This window comes from Acipenser ruthenus, chromosome 20, assembly GCF_902713425.1.
Source record: "Acipenser ruthenus chromosome 20, fAciRut3.2 maternal haplotype, whole genome shotgun sequence".
Lineage (NCBI taxonomy): Eukaryota > Metazoa > Chordata > Actinopteri > Acipenseriformes > Acipenseridae > Acipenser > Acipenser ruthenus.
The window spans coordinates 31280418-31304446 of NC_081208.1; the positions used below are offsets into that span (position 1 = coordinate 31280418).

Here is a 24029-nt window from a genome sequence, read left to right on the forward strand (position 1 = left end):
CACTCTCCCGGCACCTATTTAAGTCTTGCCTTGAATTGGATCCTTGATTCTCAGATGCAGTCTGGGAAAATGTCAAGCAGGCAATAAATATCCAATTTCCACGAGCCAGTCCGTTAACAGTTGATTTATAATTGAGGATGCTGTGAGGGAAGGGTTAAGATTGTAAATTATAATAGTACATTCTTTTCTTAATCTTGCTATACTTTATAATGTCTGTTTTCTTCATCTAAAAAGCCACACTCTCCATCTGGAGAGAGTAGGAAACACGCCAACACTGAAATCTAAGGCATGTCCTTTGCTGGCTAACAACATAACACTAGTTTCCATTCCTCTTTGGGGAGCTGTTTCTTCCTTTCAACATGGTGTTAGTATAGCAAAACTGCAGCCAAACAGCAGGCACTTTAACAGAAGTCCAGCAGAACTGCACAAACAAACAAATATATATATATGATGGTTGTGTGTGTGTGTGTATATACGCTAACAGTCTGACACTGGGATCTGCTTTACCTGTTACTAATATGTACATATACAGCTAAATTAGGCTATGTTTTACATACATGCATAGTATACAAAATGTGTCCTAGAAGCACTTAAGGTTCTGAGAGGTTACATTGCAAATATTTACACTGAATTACTTCTTGCGTGTCTCAGTGTGTTCAGTGTATAGCAGCTTAATGTGCAGCGTCTGCCGCTGGTCACTGTTTGATCTGAAGCTAGTTTGTTTTCTCCAAGTGGCAGTATATGATGGTTAGTAAAGAGAAAGAAGAGAACACCATGTCCTGGGAATGACAGTGCTGGGAAGCCTTGTTTAGTGGCATTAAACCAGCGGGTGTATGAGTTGTCTTTGGGAAATGCTTTCCCCATGATTCTGGCAAGTCAGAAACAATGTTTTAATGCCACATTGTAACCACAGTATCTTATAAATCTCAGTTATACAAATGAGTTTCTGTTGCAAAGCAGTAAATCATTTGTAAAAGATGACATTTTCTTCCCTTGTACCGTATATTCTCCTCTGTGTGTTCTGCTCGGATTTTGAAACATTGTCATCGTTTTATTTAACATATTTTCTGGGTCTGGTTTAGCTTCAGGATTTTACCAGTGGATGCTGGAGATGTTTTATTTATTTATTTATTTATATATAAATGTCATTTTGAAGTCAACCGTGTCTTTTGTCACTAAGAGTGTTAAACAGGGCTGTGTTCAGGATCACCAATTGATCCATATCCCATAAAGATTCAACAGATTGGATCCTTGGGAATGATCTCAAACAATATCTGTCAGGTTAGTCTGGAAGTAAATTGAGTTTAAATGCTTTGACACATTAGCTTTACATCTTTATTGTACTGCATAGCCACCGACCCATTTTATGATTCGTCACACTTTGTTTCTATTTCTCAAGTCAACGCGATTGATGCACCCAATATTTATTTTAATCTATTTCCTTCTATTTTAATTTATTTTATTTCTTAGCAGACGCCCTTATCCAGGGCGACTTACAATTGTTACAAGATGTCACATTATACATTATACAGATATCACATTATTTTTACATACAATTACCCATTTATACAGTTGGGTTTTTACTGGAGCAATCTAGGTAAAGTACCTTGCTCAAGGGTACAACAGCAGTGTCCCCCACTGGGGATTGAACCCACAACCCTCCGGTCAAGAGTCCAGAGCCCTAAACACTACTCCACACTAATTTATTTAATTCTATAAAAAATGAATGTGTGTTTATGTGGATTGATTGATTTTTATGTATGTGTGTGTATATATATATATATATATATATATATATATATATATATATATATATATATATATATATATATATATATATATATATATATATATATATATATTGTTTAATGAGAATATATAAGAAAAAAAAAAAACTTTCCTCCAGTATAAATACACATCACAGGTCTCCTCATCAAACATCAGTTCTATTGAAACTGCTGAAGTAAGAAAACATTTACGATGCTGTCATCCCATCCTGACCCAGGAAAGTTACCGCACACCTAGCTTGTTAATGCTTTTCATACAGAAGAAACCCCTTGTCAAACCCTTTGAAGCCATTGAGTGGTTTGCATGTAGAGTGTTGTTTGTTTGATGTGTGGAGCCAGATTAATAAAATTATTAGTGTTCCAAAGACAGGAATCTGACAGTGCTGCCGTCTTTACTTACCACAACTACAGTATATGCACATAGCATGCTTGAGAGCCAACTGATCGTTTCAACATTATGTCAAAGACGTTTCTTAGGCACATGTCCCAGGTTCCTGAGTTTGTTTGTCTTTTGTGTGGGGACAACTGACTGGGCACTGCCAAGACACCATGGTCTTTGATATCTGAAAGAATAAAATTGAGTGCTTTGAGCTTTCAGCTGGTATACAGATGTTTGGGCTTTTGTAGTCCACTTTTTCAATAGAATGTAGATTTGTGACATTTTTTTCTCAACATGTGCTTGAAAGATCGCAGTAAATATATATCTTTAAATAATTGCTTTTTTGTGGTTGCATTTGCAATCTGTTTTGCTGAAAATTATTATTAGTATAATACTTTATTTAATCCTTTAATGCAGCTTGCCTTTTAACTTCTGTCATATTATTCCAGGTAGGTCTGTCTCGGGGTCAGTGTTATTTCAGTAGGGATCTAAATATAGGTTCATTAAAAAAAAAAAAAAAAGTATATATTGATTCTGGCTAAAGCCTTCATAAACACACATGTCATGAAAACCTTTGTCTAACCCAATCTAGTTTCCTTTAAAATCATTATTAATATGTACAGCTCAGACTGCTCTGACTACATTATTCTATTTTGAATTACACTGCAAGTATTATTATTATTTTTTAATTATTATAATTTTTTTTGCAAAACTTGTAGGTCCACCATCAAGGACAACGTGGGAATGATCAAGCTGCAGAAGCAGCTTGCTGAAAAGGGTAATGCCTTCACGGTCTTGGAAGGGAGGTTCTTCCAGCTTCAAGAGGTACAGAAGGATTCCCAGTTCAGTCTGTCCAATAGAAATGGCAATGTAAAGAAGTGCCTGAAATTCAGCAAGCCTTCACTTCTGCTATTGATCACTGTATGACTGGCTTCTTCAACACTCTAACAATGGAACACATATGAAAATAGATCATCCTACTGTCAATCAAAAATGATGTGGCAAAACTAATGAGGAACTATCCCTATGATTTAATTTGAACTATGGTGTAACTGACCTGGTAACGTTTTAAAAAAAGGTACCAAATAAACAAAACAAATAATAGCTGTGATAAAGGTGCTGCCATTACATAACTGCACAGAGTTAGCCAAGTTTTGTGTTATTTGGTTAACTCCTAGTCAAGAGAAAAAACTTATTTTTATGTGCCTTAGTGTACTGTTTCATAAAAGTAAGATCTGTACTTCTGTCTCTGTAAATAACAATAATTACCTATTTATGTAAACCATTTGAAACCACAAAAAAATAGCGATTGGCTAACAAAATTCTTAATGTTTGTATCAATAAAGCTAGTCGTAAAATAATAAGTCTTTGAGCAGCATACTGAGGTCTTAATGCAATTTTTCCCATTAAGCTTAAGGCTGTCATATCAGTCGCTATGCGATTTTTTTTTAATTGGGCGACAAGATACTTTCGCAATGACATGACCATACACACCAGAAGCGACAGAGGCGTTAAAAATTGCTATTGACAAAACTATGCTCAAGACTGGTACATATTCGTCAACATGAGGTGGAAATTATGAGCGTCTTCTCTGATGGTATTTCAACACATATGGCAATAAATCATACATACCAGGCTTATCCAGTTCCTTCAAAATGGACTCCCATATATTGTCTTTCAAATCTGTATCTTTATAATTGTGATGCCCTTTGTCATAAAGTCTTGGGTAGTTTTTCAACAGCAAGTATGATCGTTTCCTTCGTCATTGTGGATACTGCTTCACCATGCTGGACCACGTGCATTGAAGCTGTTCTCTGATTGATCAATTCCTTAGATTCAATCCTATTTATTTCACATTGCCCTGGTGCTGCTCCTCCGTCGTCGGTCATATAAAAGATACTTATCTAAAGTACAGGTTCTATTCATTTTGTTGTATTGCTGCACAGTTCCGTTAGACGCATCACGTCTGGTGGGTAGCAGCCTTTACAGTGCTGTATATCTGAATTTTGCTGACATTTTTGCTTCATATCTCAATCAAGTTCTTCATAGATCAAGGAAATTAAAAGTGCGAGAGCAGCATTTATTTTAAATGTAATCCCGCAAGGACACGATTCAGTCATTGTGTTTTTGACTGACCCCCTTGTTGATGAGGTTGGCTGGACTCGGCAGTTACTTTTACAACAATATAATTGGGCTAAAACTAAGAAATATTAAAAATAGATAAACCAAAAATAGGGAAGAGGTGCATTAATTTGGATTTTTAATTACAAACCCAAATAAGACACTAGGGCTTCATTTGAAAGTTCCTTTTCGGTTTAATTTATATTGGATGGTTCAGTAGCTCAATTGCTTTTGGACCAAGAGACGATTAAGGTAAACCATATAATGACAAGCAATGAAACGCAACATTGACCTGCCAGAAAAATGCTCACATTTATAGTCACTGTTGCTATCCTTTGTATTAGTATTCCCACAGGAAAATATCCCCACTAGTTTCAATTTTTATGGTACATAAACTAGAAATACATAATCTAGAAATGTCATAGCAGTTGAACTAGTATTTTATGTTGTTTGTTTTGTTTTTTTTGAATGACAGTCTGGATTTGCACGACATATAATATCAACAAAAAACACTACTGTATTTTTATCAGAGCTTCAGTCTGCTGTGTAATAAACAAAAGGGGGTGGAAATGCAACTGAATTATGAATAGTTACACAAACAAATGTTCTGTGGCTGTGAATTAGTGGCTCTTCGGTTCACATATCTGTGGTTCAGATTCCTTTCTGCCCGCCACATGCCGTTTTTCATTCTGGCCAGTACTTCTGACCAGGTCTTTTGCAACTTGCACACTTTATCTGGTCCCCAGATGTACAATTCTGCAGAGTTGTTAGTCCCATCCAAGGAAAAACTGACACTTGGGCAACTACTGCAAGCACCGACCACGCTTCTTATTATAAAACTAGGGTGTCTCCTACTGGCTGGTCTCTGCAACAGAAATACAGTAGAGTTATGGGACCTCGGGTTAGATATGGATTGATATTACTGTGTGATGCCTGGTTTACAATATACAGTCCTGGGCTTTTTTTTATTAGTGCATGACTTAAAAAAAGAAAATAAAAATAAAAAAGAAATGGCAAAAAAATGCAAGTGTGTAATTAAAAACTGTCCCACATACAACATGCAGAAAAAGTAATGTATAAATAATTTCATTGAAAACAAAAACGTATTTATTTATTTGAATGTATTGTTCTTTGCAAGGAGAATAGTTTCCATCCAATTAGTCTTTACATACAGTAACTTGGCTGGATACTGAAGTGTTAAAATACTGGAGAACAAAAGGACAATTGTAAGATCAATTATTTTCTGTCCAAGTGTCTGTCTGTCTAGCCTGATCTAAGATACCAAAGGCTTAAAAAATGTTGAAGGTTTACTTATAGTCTGCTTATTACTTGCATGACAGTTGCTTACGTACACTGCCGGGTAACTTGTTTTCCAGAACCAAAGAACTTTCAAGTCTAGCCATGATGCGCTGCTGGCGAAGGTGGACGAGCTCAACGCACAGCTCAAAGAGGAGCACCTCAAGACCCTCAGTCTGGAGAACAAGCTGCAAGCCACTTCATTTGCACAGAGGCGGGCTGAAGAGGTAACTGTCTGTTCATGAAAATGAAGGGATCATTTGTTCATGAGTGCAGTGCACAACTTTCCGAATTCTAAAAAGGGCCTTGTTTTTTATTGTTGAATGTGTGATGTTTACTTCCAAGTTCACTGCGCTTTAAAACAAATTCTCTACTGTTGTACAACATTGCTTTGGTGATCTCATTGATTCTGAAGATTGTTGTATATTACAAGATGAAAACTGTCTTAAAGGATGAATGTCATTTGTACAACATAAATAATGGCAACTGGCTGCTTGTGTTCTGGAGTAAAGGCGGTGTGCTACAACAGGCTGTTTACTATTACTTGCATTAGTATTACTATTATTATTTGGTCTCCTTTTTAGCTTCAAGACCGGATCAGTGACCTGGAAAAAGAAAAGGATCTGCTAAAGGAAAGCTATGATAAACTTTTTAACAGGTACTGCATGGGATTTGGCACTTGCTGTGACTCTTTCTCATGTGTTGAGAAGCTTGTGGTGGACCCTCTCAGAAATTAGTTCTCTTCTGCTTAAATAAATAAATTGAAATGTATATTTAATCAATGTCAAAACTAAATACGAACCTTGGATAATTTTTTTTTACTTTTCTTTCAAGATGTGCATAATGCTTGCTTTCAAATTCTGTTCCAGATATTATTATTTTAAAATATGTACCAAAAAAATTCGGTCATTTTTTTTTATTTTATTTTTTTTAAATAGCACTAAGAAACCATAGAATTGTCCACTACCATATGGGGATATTGCTTTGAATAGGCTGTATTTCATCGAAGACCCATCAACAGGGCAGAGACCCAGCTTATAATCAAAACATTATATTATATTAATAAATTATATTAAAACATGCTGAATGCACGTAGACCACTTTGGTTCTAGACCTTACAGATTCATGACCATATAATCATAATTTAACCAAGCCCAGTTGCCACCAGCTTTTATTATTTAATAGTATTGTTTAAGGAGAACCCTATGGCCGTATTTCATAAAATCTGTATTGTCAGCATATGTCCCAAAAAAGGAAGAAGAATGGTATGGCATGATATGGGGTATGTGTGCGATCCTGCTTTTAAGAAGTTTTTAGGGATTGGCATTATTTGTAAACTGTACATTTAAAGTCCATGGCTTCCAAATGATTGCGCTTAACCTCTTATTCGTCATAGTCATTTCAAGTGTGAATATACAACAAGATCTTTTTTTTTTTTAATATGATAATTAAACTTTTCAGAATTTGGCACAAAATGGTTTGCTTGGCTTTAGTTGCAGTGGAACCGCTTGAGTTCTTAAGAAGAAGCTTATGTATGCACTGTTGTCCAGTAAATCAGACATTTTTGTGGCATTCATTCCTGAATTCCTTTTGTCTTCTCTAAATCTCATCTTCCTGTTTTTCTTTTCTTTCTTTTCTTTTTTTTAAAGTGACATTCCAAAACTAGACAAGTATGTCTATAGCCACGTATTTAAAAAAAAAAAGAAAGAAAGAAAGAAAGAACGCTACTGTGCATGTATTCTAAAACTCTTAATTTAAAAATGCTGAAACAGAATGTCATATATAAGAGTACTCTTGTCTTCGGTGACAGGGCGCAAGTATAGGTTGATGGTTTGCCACTGAGAAAGATGAAAAAGCTCAGAGTTGGGGTTAACAGGTTTTCTTTCACTGCCATTAGAATCAATATCAATGCCTGGATCTATTGTTGCAGCTGCTGAACTGTTAATAAAACATCTTTTGCAGGACATCTTGCTTGTATTTGTGGGAGATTTGTATGTTCTCTGAGATTGCAGTTCCTAATTGAAGGGAGTTTAACTACAAACTCAAATGCGATTTATTAAAATCCAGTCTTGCATGCAACAAACCTCAAGACTTGAATAAATGAAGGAAATCAACATTGTTCTATAGATCTCTAATAATTATGGTTGATGTACCGTGACTAGAAGTGCAAATACTGCTGTAATGCAATACTCCAAAAATGAATATGAAATAATTGAAATCTGCAAAAAGATGGGGTGGAGGGTGGCAAAACACAGTAATATTACATTAGCAGTTTCAAACAGTCGCTCCTTGATTTGGTGCCAGGGTTGTCAAAAATGTCCTGGCTGTCAGGCTGTAATAACCTTGGCTCCCAGTGACTTTGACTGCTTGGCAGGTATCCAGGCAGAGAATGTTAAGGTTCACAAAAAATAAATGTATGAAGAGGGGTATGAAGGTCAGGTTATCGGATTAGAGAGTGACACAAGAGCATTTCGAAGCACTATGATGTGATCACCACATAATAGTGAGATGGGACATATGGAGCAGATAATAATATACTATTGTGATGATCTTGTGTCAAATGACCATAGAGTTAACAGTATCACTAGACTACGCAAATTACGAACAATTTTGCAGAACGGAATTCAGCTATATGTCTTTCATCATTCAAGTCATTAGTATAAATCTTTCTGCAGTATTCACAGGTTTCCATTCTAGTTTTCCTTACCCCCTCTTTGTGAGCTGACCCTTGTGTATAATTTGATTGCACACAGTCCCTAAGCAATCCAATCTGCTGTAATTAAAATGACAAAGACTGCTTTGTTAAGTGCACCGCAGTCAAATGCGGAACCCCCCATGTTTCCAGCTTGGCAGTTGCTGTCACTTTGTGGTCAAGCCCACTTAGAACAAGCTGCTGGCTCCACGTTCCACCAAGCCTCAGAAGCGGTCAGGTGGGCATCTGCAGCCCTCTGTGCTGCACTGAGAAGGGTTTTGTATGCGGAAAGAATGGTTTTGTCAGCAGCCTGTTGCTTGGGTTTGTTTGGAACTCTATTCCGCTGGAATATGTAACTGAATTCCTTTCCCTGTCCCACAAACGCTGCATACTGCCAGGATTTCTGGCTATGAAGCTCTAAATTAAGGCCAGTCCTTTTGCTCATCCCATAAAGTCTTTCATGTTCCCTAACCGCAGCCTGAGTGAGGCGCCTTGGTTTCAACAGCAGCAGACCTGCATATGTTTGCCTAATTCCTAAGACATGATGACAGCGGTCTCTGAGCCACTAAAAGCTTTTCTTTTTTCTTTTTTTCCACTTTAATTATTATTTTCTGTTGATGATGACTTCCAATAGTTTCTTACATGCCACATGTTCTCTCTTTCTCTCGCTATCTCTCTCTCATTCCCAGTGCCTTCGATGTGACCCACGAACAGCAGTGGAAGCTGAAAGAACAGCAGTTAAAACTGCAGATCGCCCAGCTAGAGGTGGCACTCAAGTCAGATCTCGCTGACAAAAATGACATCCTGGACAGAATCAAACTTGAAAGAGGTAGATTTCACATGCCTCAGGGATGGAGATAAGACTCCCGTTATATAGCAGTTTGATCCATTCCTGGTTTTTACTATGAGTTTATTAAGATGCACCTAAGCTTGTTACCTATACACACTGTGGCTAATCAAGCTTATAGTACAACCTGGAATGGATGAAACTGCTATGCAGTAAGAGTCTTATTTCCATCCCTCTGCCTATTATTAGAGACCCAAATATAGAGTGATCAACTGGATTAATTTATAATACTAGTATGTACTCAACTGTTTAACACTGCAGCAGACTTGACATGGGTGACCAGTTGTTGTATGTACCAGATCTTGACTTGGTCCTTGGACTGGCAGATCACAGATTTGATGCCCAGCGGGTGTTCATTAGACATAGGTCTTAAATTAATTCCTTGTGGCATACTGGCAGCCTATCTTAAGGAGAAGTAAGTTCTGTTAGGTTGCCATAAATGCTATAGAGATTTGCATGATCCACTTGGCCCCATCCTGGAGAGGTAATGGGTACTGCCAGTACAATAAGACCATAGAAAACAACCACATATTATGCTGCTGAGCCCCTGCACCACTAACTGCTGTAAGGTCAGACACTAAAGGAGACAAATGTTCCAAATACAAACCCATGGATAAACTGGGAATTCAGTCCTCTTCCCATGGGATAGTTTGGGGTTATCCTATTTCACAGCTGGCTGAATAATGGTCTTCTGAGGTTTAGTCTGCCTTTTGACATTTACATTTCACTGCTGACATATGGCATTACCCCTACAGCAGATCTGATTGGTACGATCGGCCGTTTTACAAAGCCAGGCCGGCACAAACTTCTCAGCCAATATAGTAACACTCTTGATCATAGTAAAGGTTATTGACATTCAGTTCCAAAACTTTGGAACGCCCCACAGTGGAAAGTACAAAACAACCCTTATAAGAGTGTCCCACAGTAAAAGCATTGCAGTGTACTAAGTCATAGTAAAAGCATAGTTTAATTAGCATTGTAAAGACCAGAGAGGTATTGTAAAGCATATTAAAAAACATGGTAAACTATGGTAAATGCATAATACTCTACAACCTAGGGTAAAGCATGGGGAAACGGCTACATTTCTGTGCAAGTTGAATGTGGTAAACTTTTGTAAGAAAACTATGGGGCCTCGAAAAAATCATATTATGTAAGCAACAAATACAAAAACTACAGGCATTTCCCAATACAGAATTCCTTCTATTCGTAATTTTATATCTATATGTAAAAAAAATAAATAAATACAGACAGTGCATTTCTGTGGTTCATTTATATTTCATCCAGCCTCACAGAGTAGTTTGTTTTGCTGTGTTTATATTTGTATTTATATAAAATAGACATGTAATACAGAATGAGCCATATGTGACATATTGAACTCTGCTGTGTGACTTTTAATTAATGTCTCTTTAAAACAATTACAACATTGTTGTTTTAAGTCAAAAAATCTGTGAAGGATGTGGGTGCAAATTTCTGCTGTAGAAATCACAGAAGGTTTACAGGATTAGAGCTCTTTAATTTTATTACCAGGGCCTCCAAATGTCAAATTTTAATTTGACTTTACAAAAGGGAGTTATTGCTAATTTTAATTGGAAAGTAGTTTTACCATTATAAAAGAATTGTAAAGCAATTATTGTCTACTAAACTTCTAATTTACAGATGGCACACGTAGACAATTAGATCATGTGTCCCCCAATTAGCCACTTATCCAGATTTCAAGGGGAAGACAGTGTTATAATCAGTAAACGTATAAACAAGCACACACAAAGGCATGCTAAAACTGTAGCGTTTTATGAAATAGTTTGTGTAAATTAATTGCCAGATCAATAATATATAAAGGGGATCTGCTTACCTCTGATTATACTAATTCAGAAAGGGTCATTTTGGCCAAGCACAGTCACCTTGGATAAAGGCGTCTGCTAAATAAACAAATAATAATAATAATAATAGTTAGGATGGCATAAGGTCTATAAGGTCAGGGGTTTGAGAACAGCAAGAATTATTCCAGTGACTTGAAAATAAAAAAATAAAAAATATATATATATATATAATATTTTCTATTCTCCTTTTATCTACATCCCAAGTTAATAATGACCTAGCAGTATCTCGGAGAAAGACAGGTTGTGTTATTCAAGAATACTTTAAATTCCAATAAAATAAAGAAACATTTAATACTCGACCCCTGGATGGAAAATGTTATAAAGAAAGTTGCGCAGAACAGCAATAGGGTGGCTCATGACCTTTCATGGCGATGTCCCCATACATGATTACTGTTATTATCTGCAGGTATCAGGTGGCCTGTGAGCTTGTGTGTGGGGGTGGGGTTGGGGTGTACTTTAGTTAATTACACACCCATGTATAAAGAATTGGATGGATCAGGCTCATAGTTGCAGTCCCTTTCTGTCCCTGTCCCATACTGGGTGGTCTGTTCAGATCATGCTTGAGTAGCTTTGGTACAAAAGCAAGACAGAGCTTGACATTGATCATGTTGTTCCTTATCTGGAAAGTGGCTGATTGAAAACTTCCAAGGACTCTGGGCCAGCGTTTATGTCAGAACACCCATCATGTTTAGATCATATTTGTAAATGCTATTAAGTGGCGTTTTTGTTGTCAGCAGCCTATTAGAGACATCTAATATCCCTGGATCACAGCACAGATCTGAAGCTTGCTTGGGAGAATTGAAGCTTTAACTCTGTAAATGCCCTTTTGAATTTTTACAGATGGTACAATACTTTTCCAACCTCTTGCTGTTGTCTTTCCAGACCATCCACAAATGTATTTTTTTTTTTCCCTATATGCAGTACATTAGGTTTTGTTGGACATATCTTGTGTTTGGTGCAAGGATTGAGGTAACTTTTATCCCATACAGAAGGTACTTGGGCATCGTATCACAACATCACCGCGAGGGACATTACAGCGCCGACCATTATAGCTAGTGCCCATAACAGCGCTATGACATTACCGCGACGGACATTACAGCACAGACCATTACAGCGGTCATGTAACCCTTGGGCATTACAGCTTTAAGCATCTTCGAATTCTGTAGTGTCCACTTTCAGTATTGTACATTGGAACATCTGAGAAAGGTCGAGCTCAGAAACAACTGAACATGTTCATCTCTCTGTGTCGTTGTCAGTTTAATAAGCTAGATCAGCAACAGAGCTGCACCAGCTCTTAAAATGTAGGCTCTCTTATTTCTCTCATCTTTTGCTTGTCTATTGTGTCTGCACAAACCTCCTTTAGGTTTATTTACTGCGTGGTTGTTACAGTAAATCAGTAAAAGACCTATTCTGTATTGTCTACATCCAAACTTAGACCATGCTGTCATTCTATGTAACATGTACACTGTATACTAGCAGCTTCTTTTATTCTTTGTATATCAGACCAAAATGAGAAATTGTCTCAGGAGAACAGGGAGCTGCAACTACGCTGTCTGGAGCAGAAGCAACAGTTTGATGAACTTAAAGACCGCATGAAGTTCTTCACAAAGGTGAGTCAATATTTATTGTGGTATTGTTTTAGTTTTTACCATGCACCACCCCCTTCTTTGACAAATGTGAAAATGACAAAAGATAGCTGCCAATGTTTTATGCATGATGCAGATCCACCGTGCAATATGCATCCTAAAATGTAAGAAAAAAGAAAATCCCAAAATGCGACGTCCGCTGAGTTATTCATGGCATTCAAGGAAAGCATCATGTTTAGTGCAAATCCATGTTATTTTTTAGTGTGTCTCTGTTATTCATTTCCAGATAACAGCCTTTTTCTTTCTTGGCTATTTTTAATTTCAGGAGAGTGATATTGATGTGGCAGAACTCAGCGAAGCACTGATGCTTATAAAGGTAATGCAGAGAAGTTGATCCCTTTTCCAAGTGCAGCCTGCTCTCTTGTCTAATAACTGGGTAACCCTCCTGTGCCCGGATTGGAGTGACTGGCATTTCAAGTAACTGATTCATTTGTGTACCCAAAAGTGGCGAATGCAGCTTGCTCATGCATGTGCAAATGTCAGCTTTTTAATATGAGGAAAGCACAGAGGAGTGGGCAGGGCGGCGAGATGACATTTATTTTGGCTGTGTACATATTTCATTATTACAATAGGAACATTTGCTTAAAAAGGTGTCTGTTTTTCAATAACAATGGGAAGCCCATTTGATTGGTAACTCTTTGCAACTCACAAATGTAACATCCCCTACAATCACCTAGGAGAGAAAAACAGAAAAATGATGCTAGATAATAAAAAAGACAGAGTAATGGAGCTGCAAACACTGTTCAATATGTGTCATGTGCAAGTGTTTATTGTACCACGTTTGTGTCTGAGTTGTTAACAAGGTTACACTGAAAAAATGAAAGTCAGTAACTCAAGTATCCACAGTAGTACTGTGAATAATCATGTTAGGATTTTTTTTTTTTTTTTTTGGGGGGGGGGGGGGTATGATTCTTTCCACTGGTTATGTTGGGAGAGACCATGAAACAACACACCTCCAATGTGGGATAAGGGCTCAAAAGATTGCTTGTGGGGTGTCATGGGACATGTACCCCCTGAACTTTATAAAGCAAACTGATGCACTAATGTCTGTTAAACATAACCTTACAAAATTAACGCAAATACATTTATTTTTTATTTATTTATGGGTTTTTTGGGGGGTTTTTTATCTGAAAAATGACGGTACTCGGTTTATTCTGTCTACTTTAGGTTCGCAAAAACCAGAAAAACCGAGACCTTGAATTTCTGGGAAAAGTCGAAGACGACATGCACAAGGATTTGGCGCGCACGATGCGTGAACTTCAGGCCACACACGCTGAGACCGTGCAGGAACTCGAGAAAACACGGAACATGCTGATCATGCAGCACAAGATTAACAAAGACTACCAGGTAACCCTGTCTCCATCGCAGCTGAGCTGTGCAGATCATATTCCATTAGGACCGGTATCCGCTGAGCACTGTGCTGCTTCAGTTCAATGTTTCAGATGTGTCTGCTAGTGTGGTACTGTTTTGATGGAGGAAAACTCAGTAACCTTTATTTGTCCTTCAGTGTATTGTCTGCTACAGCTTGGGTTTATTCATTTTGCAAGGAATTATGTAGTAGTATAAAAAAAAAATACAAACTATAAGTGTGCAGAATGGACTTTGGTGTTTAGGGCAGAAACATTATTTTATATTTTTAGTAAAAAGAACCTGGAGGTAATTTTAAGTGTAAAGTAGTTTCCTTCTTTGTGTTATCATTCAAAAACAAAATTTCTTCCAACCCACAGGCGTTGGCACTGGTGATACGGTAGATTTTGTACATGAATTACTCACCACATTTATTAACTAAATCTGTTGGTTTGAATATATATCTCTCACTTTTGTAAGAGGGCTTGGTTTTACAGAAGTGAAATATGGTCTAAATGTTTATGCATTTAAACAATCATCGGTTTTCTAACACTTCTTAATTATTTAACTCATTGATTAGTCCGGCATCAGAAATGGCTGCAGGCATACCTTTTGAATGACCTAAGCAGTGATTCGATCCTGAAACGTGTTTGCACAGAAATATTCTCTCCATCGGTTTTCTTGTGGTTTTGTGAAATCTGCCCCATTATTCCCAGCCTGGGTTATCAGGGTGCAGTTCTTCTGCTCTGTCAGGGTTCTCCATGGGCAGTGCCTGGCAGCATTGGTTCTGCTCTGTCAGGGTTCTCCATGGGCAGTGCCTGGCAGTATTGCTTCTGCTCTGTCAGGGTTCTCCATGGGCAGTGCCTGGCAGTATTGCTTCTGCTCTGTCAGGGTTCTCCATGGGCAGTGCCTGGCAGTATTGGTTCTGCTCTGACAGGGTTCTCCATGGGCAGTGCCTGGCAGTATTGGTTCTGTGGTCAGTAGCCACGCCACACAGCTGGCACACAAACGGCTCTCCTTTCACTTACCTTTGGTAAACATTAGGCAGATTGCCATTTACCTGAATCCTATGTGGCGTATTAACCATTTTATATGTGGTTTTACGCATTTAAATTAGGTAAACTTACTCATCAGTAATAACAGGACTCAGGGTCTTTTTACCCTTTTTGTATTTTCTCTGCAACCAAATACATGTACAATGCAACAAACCTGTGCTGGTCCTGCGGGCACCACGTGAATTAACTAAACAAAATATGCATTATTAACTTATATAAATGCATACAAAGTGTCTTGCAGTATCTGGGACTGGTTAAACATCCATTCATCTTGAGTAAATAAACCAAAACTATCCATAAAAAAAGAAACTGAAAAAAAGGAATCATCTGGTTCTGATTAATATTTTATGGCATGTAATTAAATTTGCTGGATACTTGAGCAGTACATGGTTTTGAGCACATGAGTATTTGCTCAGTTTACATGTTCTGTTTCATTTGGGAAAATACTCCCCTTTAGGAGAGATTGTCTTAAACAACTACCATATATCTCATGTCAGAAATCAGTCTGCGTTGTAAGATAGCAACAGATAATACAAATTAAATGCACATCAGTAAAACAAAATATACAATTTACTTCACCTTTGTTTTTATATGTGTCATTGCCTCCTTGCGGTATGCATGTACAGACGAAGGTTGGTTCAGGGTTACTAAACCATGGAAATAATAAAATTGTATAAACAGGTAGAGTCCTGCAATATTATTGACATTTTTTTATTTTTTTGTAATCTTTATTAGGTCTTAATGTTTTGTAAATCGTTATTTATTATTAGCATAAAGGTGATTTTACAGTAATGATATAAAATAAATGCTTTTAGTGATTTATAATTAAATTCGTTTTTTTTTTTTATTAAACCTTGGCTACAGATACATTTGTTGCTTGACAGAGGAGTTGATCAGTTTGGATTGCTTCATCTGTCCTCCAGTTTCACAAGGATCCCTGAAAGAATGCTTTTGCTTTGCACGTGTGCAGTGGATTAAAGCTGGCGAGTACAGAATGTAAGAACAATGCACTTAAAATACGTCATCTCTACTGCGCTTGAGCACCCCACTGCACATGTGAAAAACCAGAACCTGGAGGTCTAAAATGCCTGTAACAAATCAGTGTTCACCAAGGAAATAACCTGTTTTTATTTTATTTCTTTTGGAGCTTAGGTTACCCAATATCCTTCTGGTAACGTTCATTGAAGGCTTAGATTCAAACCCAGTTGGCCTTCAGAGTTTCTAGCTCTGATGCTGGCTGAAAACACTTAGCTGATGCTTTCCCGTTTTTATGGGTTTTTTTTTTTTCTGTGTTTTTTAATAACTGAACAAGGTGAACTTTGGAAAGTTTAAACTATTGAAAGTATATTAGTCAAAAAAGGAGATTTTTAAAAGTGTCCGGTGTATGTTCAGTTGAAACATTTAAATAACGTAACTATTGCTGGCATTTATTGTTTTTACTTGTTATTCAAGGTTTATGTGATGTTCCCATCTCATAAAATGCATATAAATACTTTTTTTTTTTTTTAGTGGGAAACTGCTTTTTTATCATATGTTTAAAAGAGATTCTGTGCCTCTGTATCTGCCTCTGATTGTATAGCACATCTTAAAGCCAGTGTAGCAGATTACTGAATCATCAAATTAAACAGGACTGCAGCCTGCCCTTGCAATGAACTGTCAAAACAAGTGCCAAAATAACTTGAACAGGGTTGCCAGTGGTACCGCACTAGTCCTATATTAAACCGGCTTAAACCACAAGACATGCACTGACAGATTGAACCAGTTGCCACAGTATGGCACATCCCTGATTGATTAAATGAGTGGCATGGATATTACATTGACAAATGGCACGTTTGGATATTAAATACACTGCTTGCTGTGTGTGTACCACCAGCTGATTTACTGATGGCTTCCAACTGATCAAACTGGTCAAATTATTTTCTGCGACATTGACTTTTTAACTTGCAAACTAACTGGGAATAAATGAGGATAAAGAAATACTGTGAAATAGTGAATTCCAGTGCATTGTGGAGCTGTTACGTTTCAATATTTTACCAGCAGGTTAAAACATTAGAGGCTGTATCATTTGCAACGGCACAGGATAGCAAAAAACCATGAACTGGTCATGCCAAAGTCCAGCGTTCCAACAGCGCTGGGCGACACAATTACAAGTTGAATGCGCCCTAGAGCAGAAAAGCAAAGGACATGTATATGTTAAAGTTCTGATTTATTGTTGCGTTCCTGAAAATGATCAACCAAGAGTCGTTTGAGTGCACTTGTAATATTTAAGTTTTCCATTTTCCATGCAGAGATAGTAATTTTACACTGCCCAGCACCTGGGCAAGTCTCCAGCCCCATACTGACCGAATCCTCAAATACAGTGCATACCGTGATATAGCAGCTTCTTACGGGAGCAATTCTTTCTTTATTTATGTATGTTTACGTTCCTTGCTCTATATGATGTGCATGCAGTAGTAAAGAAGATTTTAATTAAGTGATAATTCTTAAAGGAGTCTAATTTATGAGTCAATAAAGAACTGCTGGCCTCCCTATAAACTGTGAGGCTGCAGGCCGGCCTGTTTATTGGGTTCAGTAAACAGCAGGGCCTCCGGCCCCAGTGTTTATTGTAGCACATTGCAGGACCCGTTTTTCACCAGTAATCCCGGCACCCCTAGGAATTCTGCCTATTATATACCTGAGTTGTGTTGTGTTTTCTTGTCTTTCTCTTTTATTATTTCTTGTTTTTCTCCCTCCGAGAGGGTTCTGAAGCACAGTGATGGGGTTGTTTCATTTGTTGCCAGTGTTGATTTTATTTTAACCTTCCAGGATGCTTGAGGTTCAGCCAGTCAAAGAGTAGGAAGCCTGCTAATTTAAGGTCAAGTGAATTTTCCTGCGGACTACTCAACTGTCTGAACAGGTGGTTTACCCTTTGTTTGGTAAAATAATATTTATATAAATGTAGATAGATATGAAAGCTTAAGACAGACTAGACCTGTTTGACTGATTTGAGGCTTTAAAGTAAATTGTCACAAGTAGAGGAGAAGCACCTGGTCTTTTTTGATGTGCAGCTTAATGATTCCCTCATGTTTTAGTCCATGTCGTATATTCAAAACATTGTCTTCTTGCAGCTTATACCTGAGCAGTAATGTCTTTGCATACAAAGTAAAAAAAAAAAACTTTTTCTATAAAGTGACCTTCAACATCTGCAATTTTTTATATGCTCGTAAAATCATTACAGCATTCAGCAGAAAATAAATACTGCGTCCTCGTGTTACACAAAAAAAAAGAGCCAACTAATCTGTGACACATTTATTCTGTTGCCTGGATACTCATTATTTTAAAAAAAGTTTGTTTATTGAAAAAAAAAAGTGTAGAAAAAACACTGTGAAAGTGAAAAGCGTTTAAAATCTTAATTTATAATTATGGGCTGTTAGTAATTTGGCCAAGCTACTGCATTTTTACATAAGCTAAAGTGGGACAATTATTTTCATGGACACAGTTGAATGCATTTTACTGTAACGAAAAAGAAAAAAAAAAAGTTTAGCCCTTTGTAAGAACTGGCCCAGAAGCTACAGTTCTACACCATATGTGGAAAAACACGAAATTGTCTAAGAGGAATATGGGTCTTGCATGGCCTTTGTATCACCAACAAATTCAGATTCAAAATATTAAGAAAATGTTTGAGGCTCAGAAATGCACTTGCTGGGAGACCTTTGTTGACCCTGCTCAGCCTGGTCCGAAGCTGGGGAATGTCACAATGATATTAGTTTTGCACCCTTTACAGGCTTTGATCCATCAAGCTATATGGAACATGCTTGCCATCTCCTTCCATCCACCAGTTTCCTTACACTGCCTGATAGTGGATCACTTTGAGCTCTGTGTTCTTTCATACTCTTGTGTCGGAGCATCATCTGTTTACCTTGAAACGCTGTAAAATACCCTTTAGCCATTGTTGCGTAAGACTTTGCTATAGTTGGTCATGTGGACCAGTGTTGCATAGCAGGTTTCTTTTCACAATTCCATGCTCTCTGTCATCCATTTAGTGGTTTCTGTGAATGTAAGTGTGTACTTTTTTTTTTTCTTCTTGTAGACAGAGGTTGAAGCGGTGACACGCAAGATGGAAGACATTAAGCATGAATATGAGCTGAAACTTGAGCAGTATGCCCAACTGCTTGACATTAGGGCTGCTCGAATCAGAAAACTGGAAGGTATGTCAGATCCATATGAGTCTCTTATGGTGATTATGGTGTGCAAAAAATAAAGCGGATAACGTTACTGTCAAACTGACAGAATTAGTTCACACTGATGAAGAACACAATTGAAAGACTTTGTGATTTTTATCCACATGGTATTCATGCTGCTCATGTAGTTGCAGGATCTTGCCTAGATTGATGTAGAGGAAAAAGAAGGGACAGAACGAAGTCTACTAGCTTTTGGAGTGTCTGCGGGTGCTATAGCAACACTTCCAGATATTGTGCTACCATCAGTTATGGGTATTTACTGGTGTGGTAAACAGTATTATTCCTGTTGTGTTTACTCTAATGTTGTTGGCTGAAAAATAAATCATGCACACAAACACATCAATCCACTGACACCTAGTAACTAGCCAACTAACACAACTGCCAACCACTTGTGCACAAATGTGGGCAGATGGTACACAAGAATTGCATTTATGGTGGTCTGACTGGTGTGTTTTTTTTGTTTTGTTTTGTTTTTTTTACGCCTTTTTATCCAATTTAATAGGTCAGAACACTTTTATATTATAATTTGATACGTATGTCTATGAAAAGGAAGAAACCATGAACCCCATTCATCAATGCATCACTGGCTTCTTTGATCAAGTCAACCTGGGTCTGAGGTTGTCTACCTGGACATAAGTTTGAACCCAGCCAGTCACCCTGCTTAGAATTACATCTCAAGGGACCAGTTATAGATGATTGGACATGACACGGAGAATTATACCAATATGAACAGCATTCCTGGCAAGAGAGCAAAAGCATAAACATCCGCTGCAGAGAAAAACAACACAATCAAATCTATTTAAGCTCATTTTACTATTGATATTCAGAAATCTGATACAAGGGGTATTTTGTAGTAGTGTGTTGTAGTAAACATGCTCTTAAAAATGGAACCCCAAACTAATCATCGCCTTTTTTCATCTTTCAAAAGACATCTGGACTGCATTTAGCTTGGTACAGGCATGCCAATATGCACACATTAGGCGTTAGACCAACACTTTAAACCCCAATCTAACACATAGCACATGATGATGAAAATCAAAACCATTCTGTGCAAGAAAACATTTGTACTTAATTCTTCAGAAATTTCTTCCTCTGGCCAATGCTGCCTGAACTTTATTAAATGATAAAGGAGATTCAACAGCGTTATACCACTGCTGTTTTCAAATGCAGAGTGGTTAAGTAGAGGGAAGCTCCTAATGTATGTGTTTAAACTGGTACTAATTTGGTACAGCATGGGACAAGTTGAGTTAAAACAAAGTGAATTTCAACTTAACCAACCCACAATGCAATATATGCAAAATATTGGTATTTAACTAAGAGCTGTCTGAAACTTGCTTATAAAGCTTTGCAAGCGAGTTATATTTCTTGGTCTGGCCAAAAGCATGTTCTGTACATTTTTAGTGAATCGAAAGTGATTGTAGACTGCCTAAGAATTGGTATGTTATTTTTTGACTTTACTCTGTATTTACCAAAATATCAAGTTTTTGTATTTGTATTGTCTTGGTTGACTAACTTTCAAAGAAAAGGTGCCTTTCTCTTCTGCGCCTGTCTCTCCTCCTCATTTGAAGAGTATTAATACATACTGCACACAGTTATTCAAGATTTATCCAGGCAAACATGCATTTTGAAGAAGATTGCTAATGTCCAATTTCATGTTGAAGTATAAAGACTGATTGTTCATGAAAGTAATCTAATCTTCTCAAACATAGCTGACACAGTGCTGTTGTGAGGATTGTTTTTAAATCATTTACAATTAACTGTTTTCTGTAGTGTCTGCATTATTTTATAGAAATTGTGTTTTACAATAAGGAAATTATATCATACATATATTAATCTAGACACTTACTTACCACAGCATCGCATGTCCCAGGCTTATAAATGTTTTACTGCTGTGCTCCCTGCCATACAAGAATAGCCTATTGATACAAAAACCAACCCTTGCTCTTTCTGACTGCTTTAAAACATCATTTAAATGTAAGAGTTATTTTTTTCATTTATGTGTTACAGCCCAATTAAAAGATATCGCTTATGGCACCAAGCAGTACAAATTCAAAGCAGAGATCACAGGTGAAGACAGAGTGGATGAGTTTGATGAAACGGTCCACCTCGAGAGAGGAGAGAACCTGTTTGAGATCCACATCAGCAAAGTCAACTTCTCTCCCGAAGCTCTCCGGGCCTTTGGCGACCGGGAACCTTCCACTTTCTGCACCTATGCCTTTTACGATTTCGAACTGCAAGCCACTCCAGTGGTCCGGGGCTCCCAGCCAGCGTATGACTTCACCTCCCAGTATGTTGTGCGTGTGGATGACTTCTTTTTACAGTACCTCCAGAAGAGCTCAGTCACACTAGAGATCCAGCTGGCCCATGGCATGGACTATGAAACTTTTGCAGCCTGCCAGCTGCGGCTGCACGAGATCCTTGAGAAGAACGGCACAGTATTTGGCACAGCGGCTCTGGTTGGTGAGTAGACCTAATTAACATGCTACGATATGCTGTCACTGCCACCAAGTGGGGCATGAAATATATAGGATTTTATTACCCTTCCATCATAAGATAAATTCCAAGGCATTTATGCGATGCTCAGTTCCACTAACCTACCTCCATGAATAACTGCAAGTTTGCAAGTGGATGTTTGTGCGGTATTGGGCATTATTTATTTTTCAGTAGCTTGATTCTCAAATTAAACACTTGCATACACTGCTGGGGGGGGAGGGGAGCTCATAAGTATCTAACATTTTGCATTCTTAAATTTGCATTTCAATATTCAATTATTTGTTTTAATTTTTTTTGTTCCACAAAGCAAGATTTGAAACATCAAGCAGTCCTGTTTTTGTGACTTAGTTAACTTGATAATAAAAACAGCTTTCATTTATTTTCTTAATTTTATATTCTAAATTCAGTCCCAATTAGAAAACTGCTAAAGTTTTTTTTTTTTTTTTTTACAGCTTCCACAATAAAATGGGGCTGCAGCATTTTTATATACAGTGTAATAGCAATATGCCTCTGTGATTTAAAGCCATGATTGCAACTAGCCAAATTCCTGGTTTCATTTAAGATCCAAACAGCTTTCAGGCTCTTAAGGTTCATTTGACATTTTGTAGCTACCAGGGATGAGCAAGCAGTGTAGCACTTGTTTGTCTATTGGACAAAAAACAAACCAAAAACATTATGCTTACATAAATGCAAACAAAAATGACTTAAAGATGCCTCTTATAAAGTTGTGTTTGTCTGAGACACTGTGATTAAGCCTGAACATGTAGCAATACAATCCCACCGTGTTATTCCTAAGCCTCGTTCTTCTCCTGATATTGACTATGTTTTATGAGTCTTTAACAAGCCAGATATTGATATCAAGTCTAAATCATCTTATTGAAAACAGTCATATCCACCACCCTGCTGTATTATTTTATTGTTTGTATAAAAGGGTTTTGGGTGGTGTTTATTGCCTGACAATGACAGTTTGTGGGTAAAATACAGCTACAGCATGTTAGCTGTGATGCTGTTTATGAATAATGTGACTCGCATCTTCTAATAAAAAAAACGTCAGCGCGGTATAAATGACTATTATTTATTTATTTATTTATTTATTTATTTATTAATTTTAACTGAAGTACATTATAGTGATTAGCATAGGGAAATCAAGTGAGCGCCAGTCATCTCTTATTAAATAAACCAACTTATCAAATGCCTTAAATTCATTAAACCCTTATACACTGTTAGTCATCCCAAAAGGATTGTTTGAAATTGATTCTCCATGATGTGTTATAATTGATTTTGAATTGCTTGATTTTCGAAAATCATCTACAAGGGCTGAAGCAAGCTGGCCGGTGGGGATTCGTTTTACAATTCTGGATAGATCTGCTTTGTTCAAACTACTTTTTGATATTTCTAAAGGTCAGAACTAATTAAGACAATCATTTCAAAGATGCCTGAACAGACACTCTGCTAAAGAGTTTAGTTCTTGTTGCACATCTTACTGATTAAGTTTGCACTAAAATAGGTATTGAAATTGGTTAAGCTGTTGCTTTAACTTGTTTCTACAGGAATGTAAGATGATTTGTCCTAAAGGTATTGTGTATCGTGGTGCCAGCACAAAACAAAAACATATTTCCACAGGAAGAATGAGTTTAAACCATTAAGTGAACCCCTGGTGGCATTTGCTAAGTCGATCTGGGCTAAAAAGAATTGATACAATTGGGCAAGAAAACATCAGTGAATTATTTAAACTTAACAGGCAGAGAGATGTTCACACGCAAATCCGTCAAGCTTCTTTTGGCCTGAGTCCATGCATCCTTTGAAAATCAATTCCAGCCTCTTATCCATAGTATTTATCTATATTTTTTATTCCATATTCAATCAACAGATATAGACCAATATAGACACGCTATACTATCAATCTCTGATGTCTGTTTTGATTACAGTACTTATTTTAGAATGCTATATATGGCTGAATTTTTCATTTACTCTATCAGACCATGTTTATAGTATACATATGCCTTTTTATTTATGTGTTTATTTATTTATTTAATGCAAGCATGTGTTTTCATGTTCTAATTAGGAGTGGGAGGAGATGTTCACATCTATGGAGTTCTGGAATACTGGGTGAGGCTGCGGGTGCCCATGGACCAGGCTGTCCGCTTATACAAAGAGAGGACAAAGGCCCTCGGCTATCTGAATTCAGGCAAGGTCCAGGAGGTACGTTGTGAAAGCCTTTCTTTTCCTTTACTTCTGCTTTCCACTTTGCACTTCCGCAGTATTCTGA

At 37.3% G+C, this 24029-nt stretch overlaps 1 protein-coding gene across 1 annotated transcript in view; it reads left to right on the plus strand.

The window, feature by feature from the left end:
• rpgrip1l (RPGRIP1 like) overlaps nt 1-24029 on the plus strand; it is a 53494-nt gene that overhangs the window by 9425 nt on the left and 20040 nt on the right. Inside the window, exons 7-16 of the mRNA XM_034041797.3 lie at nt 2886-2991; nt 5664-5810; nt 6168-6241; nt 8965-9104; nt 12503-12609; nt 12911-12961; nt 13813-13992; nt 19117-19234; nt 21275-21727; nt 23826-23962. Of these exons, the coding sequence (XP_033897688.3) occupies nt 2886-2991; nt 5664-5810; nt 6168-6241; nt 8965-9104; nt 12503-12609; nt 12911-12961; nt 13813-13992; nt 19117-19234; nt 21275-21727; nt 23826-23962 (1513 nt within the window). The remainder of the gene's footprint in view (nt 1-2885; nt 2992-5663; nt 5811-6167; nt 6242-8964; nt 9105-12502; nt 12610-12910; nt 12962-13812; nt 13993-19116; nt 19235-21274; nt 21728-23825; nt 23963-24029) is intronic.